The 13,759-nt window shown below is 42.6% G+C and overlaps 1 protein-coding gene across 24 annotated transcripts in view; it reads right to left on the bottom strand.

The window, feature by feature from the left end:
- The window catches only part of nfasca (neurofascin homolog (chicken) a), a 208,048-nt gene that overhangs the window by 85,845 nt on the left and 108,444 nt on the right, over window positions 1–13,759 (bottom strand). For 22 of the 24 annotated variants that reach the window (XR_009790021.1, XR_009790019.1, XR_009790020.1 and 19 more), the window contains 6 exons: window positions 11,763–11,933; window positions 11,338–11,385; window positions 6,047–6,158; window positions 3,002–3,186; window positions 2,784–2,915; window positions 2,479–2,622 (listed from right to left, as the gene is read on the bottom strand). Coding sequence is in view for 21 of the 24 variants with exons in the window: in XM_061783730.1 (XP_061639714.1) it covers window positions 2,479–2,622; window positions 2,784–2,915; window positions 3,002–3,186; window positions 6,047–6,158; window positions 11,338–11,385; window positions 11,763–11,933 (792 nt within the window). In the remaining 3 variants the exon portion in view is untranslated. The remainder of the gene's footprint in view (window positions 1–2,478; window positions 2,623–2,783; window positions 2,916–3,001; window positions 3,187–6,046; window positions 6,159–11,337; window positions 11,386–11,762; window positions 11,934–13,759) is intronic. The other 2 variants (XM_061783735.1, XM_061783737.1) reach the window with 1 other exon arrangement.

Genomic DNA, 13,759 nt, shown 5'->3' with positions numbered 1-13,759 from the left:
CTGATAAATTGTACATTGCTTAATGATGCATCTTATATAGCTAGTATGGGGCCAAACCACTGAAATCTATTCTATTAGACCAGGGTGCTGGGTTAGCGGTCAGCTGCCTGTTTCCAAGGATTCTGAAGAGTGACATAAACTGGAATCGCTCGCTATCTCTACTGTCCAAACAATGTCCAATCTCTATGCTGTAAACACTCTCCAAATTGTTGTAGGCTATACAAACTACAGTCTTTATCCAAACTCTAAGCTGTCGGCAATTCTAAAAAAAAATAAAAAAAATAAAAACACACACACATTTTGAATGGAGCCTGCATGAGTGGTTGATATGGCTGTCAAGCCAAACTGAAGTGCTTCCCACATGGGTCACGTGGTTCAGCCAGGCAGCGAGGCTTCGGACGTCATCACTTCCGGTTCCTCCCCAAAATGAAGCAAGTCTCGATACGCGCTATGCGGAAACGCCCCTTCCATAACCCGACACATGCCTAGAAGACTCGGCACATCTCGTAACATCACTACTGAGCATGTTTTACAGACTTTGTCTCGCCAAAGGGACGTTCGGGAATTTGTGATGGCCTGCTCGGTCTGTGCCCGCAACAAGGCCTCCCATTGCGTTCCATTGGGGTTACTGCGTCCACTGCCTGTCCTGTCCCATATCGCATTGGACTTTATCACCAGGCTTCCTGTGTCCAGGGACAAAACGGTGGTTCTGAGCGTTGTGGACAGATTCTCCCAGATGGCCCGCTTCATTTCCCTTCCTAGGTTGACGTCTTCCCTGGTGATGGCCAATCTGCTCATTGAACACATTTTTTGCATTCATGGTCTTTCCTCGGATATGGTCTCTGACAGAGGGCCCCAGTTCGTGTCCGGAGTGTGGAAGGCTTTCTGCAGGGTGATGGGCGCTAATGCAAGTTTCTCATCTGGGTACCAACCCCAGTCTAACGGCCAGACTGAGTGGGCGAACCATGACCTGTAAGCGGCGCTGCAATGCGTCATCCCTCGTCTTGGTCCGTCAGATCGGCTACAGGTATGTCATTGTTCAAGTCTGCTTACGGCTATCAGCATCCTGTGTTCCTGTCTCAGCAATCATCCATCTCCATTCCCTCTGTTCACAATCACCTTCGGCAGACCCATCGTGTCAGGGAGGACACGTTCCAGGACAGTGGTGCACAAGCAAAAGTTGGTGGAGAGTCACAGGCTTCCTGCTCCGCAGTATTTTCTAGGTCAGGTGTGGCTCTCTACCAAAGACTTGAAGGTTGCAGGTGCTACTAAAAAGCTAGGCCCAAGCTTCATTGGACCTTTTGAGGTAGACGCTGTTGGGAATCCTGCTGCCATACGGCTTAAACTCCCGCCTTCTCTCAGCATCCATCCTGTTTTTCATGTCTTTGCTGAAGCCGGTTTCCTCCAGCCCGCTGAGTCCTCTGGATGTCACCCCCCCCCACCCCCGAACCTCCCTCCTTGCTTGATGGACAGTGAGCAGTTTTTCTCTGTTAGGCTGATTCTGGACTCCAGAAGGAGGGGCAGCAGGGTATAGTATCTGGACGTCTGGGAGGAATATGGCCCAGAGGAACGGCAATGGGTTCCTTGCTCCTGGATCCCACTCTTATGTGTCTTCGACTCACATCAGCCTGGGAAACCTGGTTGGCTGCCAGAGGGTGTCAATTTGTGTGGTGTGGGGTACTGTCATATCCTGTTTTGTTTGCTTGTTTTCTGTGAAATCTCCTATGTGTTGCAGTTTCTTGGTGGTGGGCAGAGTCTCCTGTGACACAGCTGCCGGTGATTTGTCATCAGCAGTGCCTTTAACTAGCTGGACGCAGGAAGAAATTGTACATTGCCCGTTGCCATTGCTTTGCCAGTTTTGTTACTCTCGCGCATTCCAACTTTCATTCCGTCCTGCCGGTAGCTATTTTTGTCAGCCATTTGCTAGTATTGTAGTATAGTGTTTGACGCAGCCGTAACAGAAACGTTTTGTGCCATCAACACTATCTGTATGAGCAGTTTACTGTTGCAAACTTCAGTTTCTATTACACAAAAACAATTATAGATTGAAATCTCCCATCTTCACAATTTTCTGTATGTTCCATTATCAGTTTTTAACACATTTAATATTAAATATCCTCTCTATTGCATATATGACAAGTACCTAGGGAGAGAATGTGATTGTTGGTCTCACACTGTTTTTAGGTTTGGATGGAATTAATGAGCTTAAAATTGACTTTCTCAAAAGAATGACTTTTTTCTTTTTAGCCATATTACTTTTTTGTCTTTTTGGCATAGCCCAAATACTCTTTGTAAAATACTGGATCAATAAAACTGTGTAAGGAAAAACAACTTTTTTTATTGTGCTTTTCACCATCCGTTTCTTGTAAGAAGAATAGGAGGACTAACAGCACTAGCATGACCCTAAACACACAGCGCTCAGTCAGTCAGTCAATGAAACGACTCAGTGTTTCAATTGCATCCCACCCTCTGTCTCACCAATGACACTGACGAAGGCATTGGCCAGCAGATAACCGTGCTGGTTCGAGGCGTTGCACTGGTAGACTGCACTGCTTCCCATCTGCACTGAGCGGAAGATGATGGTGTCACCCATCATTTGTCGACTAGGATCGGGCAGAGAGCCTTAGAGGAGGAGGGGAGGAGAAAAATGACATTATCTGGTTACATTTAGTGGCAGTGAATTGTATTGCACAACTAATTCGACTCAAAACCCTTGAAGAAATGTGACCTCAAATGACCCTGCAATGTACTGGTTACAGACATGAACTTAAGACAGTACTTACTGTCTATAGGTAGACCATTAACCAGCCATTGGATGCTCGGTTTAGGGTTGCCATTTGCCCGACACACCAGGCGTCCATTCTCTTCTGGAGCTAGCACCAGATTTGTTGGTTTGTCTAGCCAGTAAGGAGCCGCTGTGGAACACAGAGTGAATGGTACAAACTCAGTCTCATATAATGTCAATAAGCAGACAGAAAACACCTGGCTGTAATTAACTCACCTTTGACTTGAACAAAAATGGAGTGACGTATGCTACCTAAATGATTGTTGGCCATGCATACATATTCCCCAGAATCCTCCTCTGACACATTGATAATCTTCATTGTCTTGTTGTAATTCTCAAACTTCACTTTCCGTCCTGGCAGATCACCGCCTTTCTTGAACCATTTGGTAGTCGGTGTGGGGCTGCGGGGGAAGACATACACAGATCAAAACATGTAAAATACATATTCTCTGTAGCTATATTGGTATGGTACACAATATTTATTTTAGGATAAATAACACCCCCGCCCCACGCCCCTCAAAATATCAACAAGTTCAGATAGCAGAGTTTGCCATGGTTTAAGGACCTTGCATCCCACAGAAACTTTACACTGAACTAGAATTTTTTTGCAGGAACTTGGTGTGTTCACACCTCAGGAACTCTTCTTAAAATAAAGTTCCTGGTAATTTTTCAAAAAGGGTTCCTGCTACGGGGTAGGAGTTTTGGTTTTAATGTATGGGCTGGAGGAGGGGATGTAGTCCGCGAGCACAAAATTTGACAAACTAACGAAGACTCAGAAATTTCGTTTTTGAATCGATTTTTAAACAATAATATATTTATAATATTTATATATTATAGTTATTTATCTGTTTTTAAATACAGTACACAAACACAGGAAGTATGTTTACTGCATTAACCACAAAAAAAATTATAATATGTGCACATTGTTACAGTATATGTAAAACTACACGTAAAAAAGGTCAGTGTTGTCACAAAGTCAGCCAAGCCCATCATTTACATCTTCCGTCTTCCATTCCGCTTATCCTCACTAGGGTCACAGGGCGTGGTGGAGCCTATCCCAGCAATCTTCGGACAAGAGGCGGGGTACACCCTGAACTGGTCGCCAGCCAATCGCAGGGCACATACAAACAAACAACCAACCAGTCACACTCACATTCACACCTATGGGGAATTTAGAGTATTCAAATTAATCTACCCTGCATGTCTTTGGGATGTGGGAGGAAACGGAGTACCTGGAGAAAACCCACACAGGCACAGGGAGAACATGCAAACTCCACACAGACAGGACCGGGATTTGAAGCCCGGTCCTCAGAACTGTGAGGCAGATGTGCTAACCAGTCGTCCACTATGGCGCGTCATCATTTTCAATTGAAAACAAATGAAAGAGAATAATTTTCCTTTGTGGCAGTTTCCTACCACATCCCAAAAACATGTGTGGTAGGTTGATTGAAGACACTAAATCCCCTGTAGGTGTGAATGTGAGTGCGAATGGTTGTTTGTGTCTGTGTGCCCTGCGATTAGCTGGCGAGCAGTTCAGGCTGTACCCCGCCTCTCGCCCGAAGATAGCTGGGATAGGCTCCAGAACGCCCGCGACCCTTGTGAGGATAAGCAGTACGGAAAATGGATGGATGGATGAATTTCCCTTTTTAACAATGTAATCAAAATCAAATTGACAGCTGCTATCACAACCTACTATTTATGATGATGATGATTATTATTATCCAGTGATGACAACTTTAAGTCAATGAGGTCAGCTTCTGTTTTATGCTGTGAATTCATGCATAAAGTTCACTCTATAACCTCCATCTTTATGTAAACAGCCAGCCAACAGTTCTGGGTTCTTCATCACTGCTGGTAGAAACAATTAGTTAGCTCCGGGCCCCAGCTAACAGCAGAAAGTCACACGCTACTACTAAGTAGCTTGTCAATTACAAGTGACCCCCCACATACTTGCAGTTTGTCATCCCGGATTCATCTGTCTTCAGATTTTTTTTCAAATTGTTTTCTTTTTTTTCAATTGATGCACTCCATTGTCCTTCCACAGATGTGCTGTGTTGTTTTTGTTTTTTTCCTCTGAGGTGGCAGTCCATATGAAACTAGAAGCCATAGTTCGAAATGTCTTTATGCCAAAATGTTTGGCGAACTCATGATACAAGCTAAAATTGGACTTCTGACGTTTTGACTGCCAAGATGCCATTTCACAGTAGTGAGTACTATTATAAATAAATAGATAAATAGATGAAACAAACTGCTGCGACCAAACTGGAAGGATTATCACAAGTGGATTGACTCAAGGTAAATACTGTAAATAGCATAAGTTGCTAAAGGATGTAACGTCACGCTATTTTTCAAGGTGTTGACCAGTTAGCTAACTAGCCACAAAGTCAGCTTATAACTAACCGTTAATGGTGTCATATTGTGGATAGCAGAGTAAATGTAAATAAATGTATCATACAAAAATATTTGTTTTTATTTATGTTGTCTTTGTTTGCATGTTTCAGACAATCAAGCTGAACCCGTTATAGCCCAGGCTAATGCCTGTGCCAGCTTGAGCCTGTTGGCCATTTCTCCTGAACAAAGACAGACAGACAGACAGACAGACAGACAGACAGACAGACAGACAGATAGACAGACAGACAGATAGATAGATAGATAGATAGATAGAATTGTGTGAATTCAAAATAACAATGGGCTACGCGAACTTTTTGTCCCAGGAACTAATGGTAATTAGTGGTGTAAAAGGGCTTTTAAAGGAACATTTTAATGACAAGTATGTACAGCATCCATTCATTAATTTTCCATCCATCCATTTTCCGTACCGCTTTATCCTCACAAGGGTCACGTGCGTGCTGGAGCCTATCTCAGCTATCTTCGTTGGTACTGTGCTGCCACTATGTACAGCAACATGCAGTATTAAACCATTCCCAAAGAAGCGCAATGTATGTAGCAACTTGCAACAAAACAACGGATTCTTTCAGAAAACATTGCCAAGGCATGGCTCCGCCTGCCTGCAACTGCATCCATTGTGAAATACAAAATGTAACCAAAAAAAGGCACACCTGCGACACACCTATTAACAGCATTAACAGCAATTTACAGCAGTTTACTTAGAATTGTGAACATGTGAAATTATATCAGTGCTTTTTTTTGTTTAGGTTTTATTTTTAGTTATTCTATACAATTAATTTATTTCTATTAATTTATTTTACTATGTGTGTGTGTGTGTGTGAATGTGTGTGTGTACAGTGTATGTAAACTCACAGTCCAGCAGCAATACACTCCAACAACAGTTGCTCGTCTCTCAGCACCATTTTGGCACTCTCACTTCCCAACGGTGAGAGGAAGGTTGGCGTCGACTCAACAACTTTACGGCCTACAGATGAAGAAAAAGGGGGCATTTAAACACCTTCAAACCTGTTCATGATGAAATCCAATAGTATTACAGGTTCTTTATTGCATGACACACTGTCTACTCTGAGCTTATTATTCTCTTTGTAGCAACTGCCACCTAAATACAACTCCATTATTCTGATAATTTCCTCATGGCTGTGTTCCATTTCCGCAAGGCATTGCCACTCTCTCCAGTCTGTTGAGGTTACTATGGTCAGTAAATGGGTCCAACACCCTCTGGCTTCTCTCACAGGAAGACATTAAGAGAAGCAGAAACAACAACAACAGGGTCATTGATCTTCCTTAATGTTTGCCAAGGGAACAGAGGTGGCGGAGACTGTCTTTAAAGGCTTAAAAAGAGCAGTCAGCCAAACCTATCCTATATTTTTTCTCCGTGATGACATTAGGGTGGCATCACGACGACGAATATTTTAAATCATTCGTTTGATACATTTTTATTTGGTTCTTAAAGTTATGGAGTTGGTTGCTTTTTCTGCTCTGGCAAGACATTCTTGCCAAAATGAAAGTCTTTCGCAGAGAACCTTCGTCTCTAGGAGTTTCACGATGTCAGGTCTTTTGTAGAAGCTAAGCAATGTCTGACATGGAGGCAGGGTGACAGAGCTCTACAAGATGAATAGTGAAAATGGTTGATGCCAGGTTTGCCCAGCAGATTGGAATGTGAGCAGCAACAAAGTGCTGTCTTTGTCCACAGCAAAAATATCCAATTGTGAGTGGTATTTTAAACAGGTGCTAAATCCCTCGCTTTATCACGGTTCACCTATAGCGGAGTCAGTGCACATGTTTTTAATCATATTTATCATGCTGACAATTTGCCATATCAGAGGATTTCTTTATATGTTTTTATTGTCGTAATAAATTAAGCATTTTCTACACTAAAAAATCCATCCATCCATTTTCTGTACCGCTTATCCTCACTGGGGTCGTGGGCATGCTGGAGCCTATCCCAGCTATCTTCGGGTATGAGGCGGGGTACACCCTGAACTGGTCGCCTGCCAATTGCAGGGCACATAGAAACCATTTACACTCACTTTCACACCGATGGGCAATTTAAAGTCTTCAATCAACCAACCTACAACGCATGTTTTTGGGATGTGGGAGGAAACCGGAGTACCCAGAGAAAACCCACATACAAACTCCACACAGGCAGGGTCGGGATGTGAACCCCTGTCCTCAGAACTGTGAGGCAGATGTGCTAACCAGTCTTCCACCGTGCCGCCTAGCCTAAAACTTTTTTTTTTTTTTTTTTAAATCATTAAAACACATATTATAAGGATTAAAATGCCTATACAGGACAAGAAGTTGAGATTTCCCAGTGTCTTTGAACGCATCACTTCTCCATTCTTGTGGGCGTTCCAAGGGGCAGTGGAGCCGAGAGAGTTTGTGTTACACTACTTTATCAATAAATGTGAGATAAATAGACAATACTTTATTTCAAGCTCTATGATGCTGCCCCAATGTTCTATGCCTTCCAAGGTACCTGGCAGTTGGCAGAAGAGGAAGATGCTAGCAGTAGCAGCTAACTAGCAGAAAAGATGCAACTTCTCAGCCTGTTGAAGGAAGGAAGAAGGTTTGCACCTCTCGGTAGCCATTATAAATGAATCTTCGGTTTGGTACATAAAGAAGTACGAAAATGATATCAGGGTGACAGCTGTAGTGCTCTTTGCTATGCAGTACATTCAAATTCGGCATCAACTTCAATGGTGAGTCCCGTTATAGAATTTTCTACGGTGTTAATATTATGTATGTTTAAGAGCATAAAAAGTGTTTAAGAGTATAGGAAATGTTTATGACTATTGTAGAGGTTAATAAGAGTGCAGGAAAGATTCATTAGTGTGGGACTGGGGAGATTCATACAGCTTTAAAATATATGTAAAAAAAACAAAAAAAAACAAGGGTGGGTAAACAAGGGATTGCTGTACCTAACATGAAAATACAGTGGTGCCTCCAGATACGAGTGACCCGACTTACGAGTTTTTCGAGACACGAGACGTCAATTGGTTGAGTTTTAGCTTTGACTTACGAGCCCAAACTTGAGAAAGGAGTGCTGTATGGCACCAGGAGGCTGCACTCACTTGACAACAAGCAGCACTTTGGCTGATATAATTAGTAAATATTCTTCTAAAGAGAGGCCTCGAGCTGTACATTGCCACTACTAGTTGGAGTTTGCTTGAAAACTAACTATAAAAGAGAGAGAATGACACGTGCATTTGAAACAACCACAGCCTCCTTCAAGCATAGGATGGAAAACATCACAGCCACAATGGCTAACAATTAACATAATACAAAAATAAAATACATTTAAAATACGTTTAAAACAATTTAAAACTGCGGACAACAGATCGCCAGAGAAGTTACAGAGATAAGTCTACAGAAGACCCAAGCATTTGATGTGGAGGAATCACTCGGAGCATGCCAATCGGCATGCTAAACATTATTAAAGAAGAACTGAATGTCGTCGGGTGCAAATGTTGCTGCTGTGTGTTTGTACACAATTCCGTGTTGTTGAGTGCAATTTTTTTTGTATTAAAAGACATGTAAAAAAAAAAAAAAAAAAAAAAGTTATTGAACCCGAGGCGAAACACACAACCTTTCTGCACAAAAGAGGTAGGGAGGGCGAGTGTAAGAGAGAGACAGAGAGAAAGAAAGACACACTCACTCACACACACAAACACACGGCACTTTTAAAGGTAAAGTCACATAAATAAAACAGTTTGTGTTTGCATGTGTGAGACATTTGGCTTGATTACACTTGAAAAAACGATTAAATATCTTTGCATTCTCTTCTCTTATGTTTTTATGACTATATTTTACAATATCCTGCCACTTGTATATTTTAAAACCTGTTTTTAAAAAATGGTGGTGTCTTTTGGGGGACTGGAACGGATTAATTGCATTTTCATTCGTTTTAAAGGTCCAGTATTTTTTCAAAACAACTTTTTCTCGTACTTGGGATGTAATATTGGCTGTATGGTGCCTCACTAAACATGTGTAGTATGAATTAAAATCGTCCACGCATTCCTGAGTTCCAGAAGTTTTTCTGCCGAGAGGCCTGAAATCATCCATCCATCCATCCATCCATTTTCTGAGCCGCTTATCCTCACAAGGGTCGCGGGAGTGCTGGAGCCTATCCCAGCTATCATCGGGCAGGAGGCGGGGTACACCCTGAACTGGTTGCCAGCCAATCGCAGGGCACACATCAATAAACAACCATTCGCACTCACATTCACACCGAGGGGCAATTTAGAGACTTCAATTGACCTACCATGCATGTTTTTGGGATGTGGGAGGAAACCGGCGTGCCCGGAGAAAACCCACGCAGGCACGTGGAGAACATGCAAACTCCACACAGGCCGGGCCGGGGAATGAACCCCGGTCCTCAGAATTGTGAGGCTGACGCTCTAACCAGTCGTACACCGTGCCGCTGGCCTGAAATCAGTTCATTTGAATTTCTCAAACTTATCTACGGCACTAGCGAAGATCTCATTCCCATTCCGCTCCCGAACCAGCGCTGTCGACTTAAGAAATGTGCTCTCACAAGTGAGTCTTCTACACGGAGGCAACCAACCAGAGGAAAGGGGGCTGTCCTAGCCAAATATGGACAACGCTGATACAAAACTGGCTCAAACGGAAGTAGCTGTCAGAGGAGCCCTTTCTGGACAATTGCATGACAAATGCAAGGTGTTTTTTGGTTGTTTTTTTTTAAATGATATTGACACTGTTATATCAAGTCCATGTTAAAGAGTCATTCACTCTATGGAGGTCTAAATAGATAAAATATGGCACCTTTAATGGGTACATATGTTTTCCATCCATCCATCCATTTTCTGAGCCGCTTCTCCTCACTAGGGTCGCGGGCGTGCTGGAGCCTATCCCAGCTGTCATCGGGCAGGAGGCGGGGTACACCCTGAACTGGTTGCCAGCCAATCGCAGGGCACATAGGAACAAACAACCATTCGCACTCACAGTCATGCCTACGGGCAATTTAGAGTCTCCAATTCATGCATGTTTTTGGGATGTGGGAGGAAACCGGAGTACCCGGAGAAAACCCACGCAGGCACGGGGAGAACATGCAAACTCCACACAGGCGGGGCCGGGGAATGAACCCGGGTCCTCAGAACTGTGAGGCTGACGCTCTAACCAGTCGTCCACCGTGCCGCTACATATGTTTTGAGATATTAATTTTTTAGATAAGAGCATGGTCACGGAACAAATTAAACTCGTACCTCAAGGCACCACTGTATACATCTACATAGTCAACATGGGTAAGATAACAGTTCTTCCAGTACAATGATGTCCATAATTAATCTTACAATAAACAAATTATTTGTTTTGATGTGAAACTGACACTATGGAGTCAAACACCCTAAAGGTCTCAAGGAACTAACTAAATATTCCTCTATAATCACAAAAACATGGTTGTCAAACTATTATAATTTGTTATATTACACGAGACATCAGTAAATCTTATCAGACTTCAAGCATATCTCATGATCATTCAGCATAGTAAACAGTAAAGCCTAATTCCATGTCTTTTCTTGGCCTGTCTATTTTATTTGTTTCATTTTTATTTATTTTTTGGTGATGGCACTGCAGAAGGCTATCATGGCAAAGAAGAAAACTATTATGAAGACCATCGAACTGGAAATTTACACACAACATGGTACATGTGGTACAGGCATCGCTATCCTGGCTGCTCAATACAATATTGCTAGTTTAAAAAAATAAAAGAAAATAATCTTCCCTGGTAAGTAAGTTGGATTCAATCTTTAAGGCTTTAAAAATTTTGACTACTAAAAAGGGAATGCGTGAATCATTGAGATTTGCATTCGGAAAATGGTTACATGATGGAAACAAACTGTTAGCAAAGTCAATGAATGGCTCAGATGTTGCAGTCTTATGTTTTAGTTTGAACAAGAACTATCTATCCATCCATCCATCCATTTTCTGTGGGTTGAGGGTGAACTGGAGCCTATCCCAGCTGACTTTGCTTAATTTACAAGATTCAACAAATGTTGGTATGTTAAATTAATGCTTATGTTTAGTCAGGGGTCAGTAGGTAAATTCAGCATGACTAAGCTACTTTTTTGCTAATCATGTTACAATTAGACAGGAGACGGAACTGTCCATACATTGTGACTCACCACCATATGGGTCACTGTCATTGTAAGAGGTGTCATTATAAGGATCGTCTGAAAACAAACGTATGCACATACACAGACATCCACTCACATAAACGAACCAAAAGTCAACACATTCAGATAACATGCGAGCAGTGCAGTAATGACAAAAAAAGCTGTCACATAACATCAAGAAAATCTCTTTTCATTTTGCTCTTAGGATAAATGCATCTCACGCCAGGACATGTCATCACCTCTAGATGGGGATGCATTCCAAAAGACGTACTGTGGTGTGCAGTGCTTGTCAAAATTAACACACCCCAAAGACTAAATGTGTTGTAATACAGCTTGCATTTGCTTGTTCATAATGTTATTATATGACTATGACTATATGTTTTATCGGCATAGCGTGTCTGTGTTTGGAGTATGGATGAGTGTTGTCCACTCACTGGTAAAAACTTTGAGAGTGAAGGGGTTCTTCTGCTGGATCGTGTGAGTGAAGAGGAAGCGAGCACTGCAGCTAAAGTCATTCTGGGCATCTTGGGCCATGACATTGGAAAAGTACAAGTCTCCATTTAAACCCTTGGACACTCGCTTATCCTGTGGGATCGGACTCATCACTGGGACAGTGACAAGGGCAAAGACAGAGGACTTAGTCATCAGATAATCATTCATCAGTCTAAGAATTTTAGACAACCTGACAAACACAACTGGATTTAAACAATATTTAACTTGCATGGTGGATGGTGACGCATGTTTGTGATTGTGCACAGTGCACGTATTATCATATGATATGCAGAAAAAACAATACATTTTATGATAAAAACAATACATTTTATGATAATGAAGAAAAAACATCTACTGTGCATATCTCCCACAAGTATTGCAACAGTAAAGCCAATTCATGTATATTTGTTGTAGACTGAAAACAAGAGAGTTTGACATCAAAAAAGGAATAAGAGACAAAAGATTTAACATTTCAGCTCTTCTTTCCAGGCATTTACATCTGGTTCTGATGTGGAGCACAATGATAGCACTCTGTACCAAAGCAGTTTTAAGTTTTTTAGGTGCGAAAAAGTATTGGATCTCATAAACTAAAGAGAATGAAACAATATTTAGCTGCACATGCTTTACTTGCAATAAGTGTGACTGACTGCAACTGTTTCAGAAATGTTTGTCATCAATGGCTTTTCTTTGGATTTTCTTTGGTCTGCCTGTTCTTTCTTCTTCAGGACATTTCTCATGTTCATCTTTAAATCCAAATGTTTTCTGCCCGCAGCACAAATAATGGAATCGGCCACATTGTTGCAATAATTCTGGAGGGTACCGTACAGTTTATTGGACCCCCCGCATATTCGCGGTTCGGCATCAACGGATTCACTTATTTGCAGATTTTTTTTTAAATTACCCCCATTTTTCATGGCAGCTGCTTATTGGCAGTATTTTCCATTTTATTCATGCTTTTTCGAGGGGGGGGGGGGTGTATATATATACACCGTATTTTCATGACCATAAGGCGCACATAAAAGTTTTAAGTGTTCTCCAAAATGTACTGGGCGCCTTACAATGCGGCGCGCCTTATGTGTGTTCCAAAATCGATAAATGTTGTTGTGCGATGAGCGCTCCGCTTGACTGACTGGGAGCATTTCCTGCCGACACGCTGCTTATATAGAGGAAAGGCGGACGTGGCTGAGGACAGCATGCGGCTGTTAAAGGAGGAAGGGTGCGCGTGACAGAGGAGGCTAAAGACACGCCCTCAGTAGGCATATAGTTCCGGTATGTGCATCGGTTTGGCTAAGGACCCCCGAAAATGGCACCTACGAAGAGACGCTTACGAAGCACAGTTTAAACTGCGAGCTATCAGTTACGCGGAGGAACATTGAGCAGCCGCGAGATAATTCAAGATCAACGAATCCATGGTTCGCAGGTGGAGGAAGCAGGAAAACGAGCTTCGCCAAGTCAAGAAGACGAAGCTGAGTTTCCGCGGATATTAATCCATTGCCCGAGTCGGAAGACCAACTCAAGCAATGGATTAATGAGCAAACAACAGCCAGGAGAAGCATCTCTACAGTCACCATTCGACTGAGTGCAAGATGGCGAATGCAGCTTTAAACTAGGAGGCAGCACCGGGCGAGTTACGCCACCATATGTGAATGGATTGTGGATGCTTGGGCTGTTCGAGCTTTCGTAAAAGCCGGCATCATTTCCGCACGGCAACGAGACTGACTCCGACAGTGACGAGAAGGAACCTGCCGTGTTTGATGGAGAACTTGCCCAGCTGTTAATTTCGGATACAGAAGATGAGGACTTTGATGCATTTGTGGATGAGGATTAAGTTTTCTCCAAAATGTACGGGGCGCCTCCAAAATGTACGGGGCGCCTTATAATGCGGCGCGCCTTATGTGTGCACCGAGTTCCAAAATCGATAAATGTTGTGAGATGAGCG

Source organism: Phyllopteryx taeniolatus, chromosome 9, assembly GCF_024500385.1.
Source record: "Phyllopteryx taeniolatus isolate TA_2022b chromosome 9, UOR_Ptae_1.2, whole genome shotgun sequence".
NCBI lineage: Eukaryota > Metazoa > Chordata > Actinopteri > Syngnathiformes > Syngnathidae > Phyllopteryx > Phyllopteryx taeniolatus.
The sequence above is the reverse complement of the archived record's forward strand: the minus strand, read 5'-3'. Positions and strand labels throughout refer to the sequence as shown.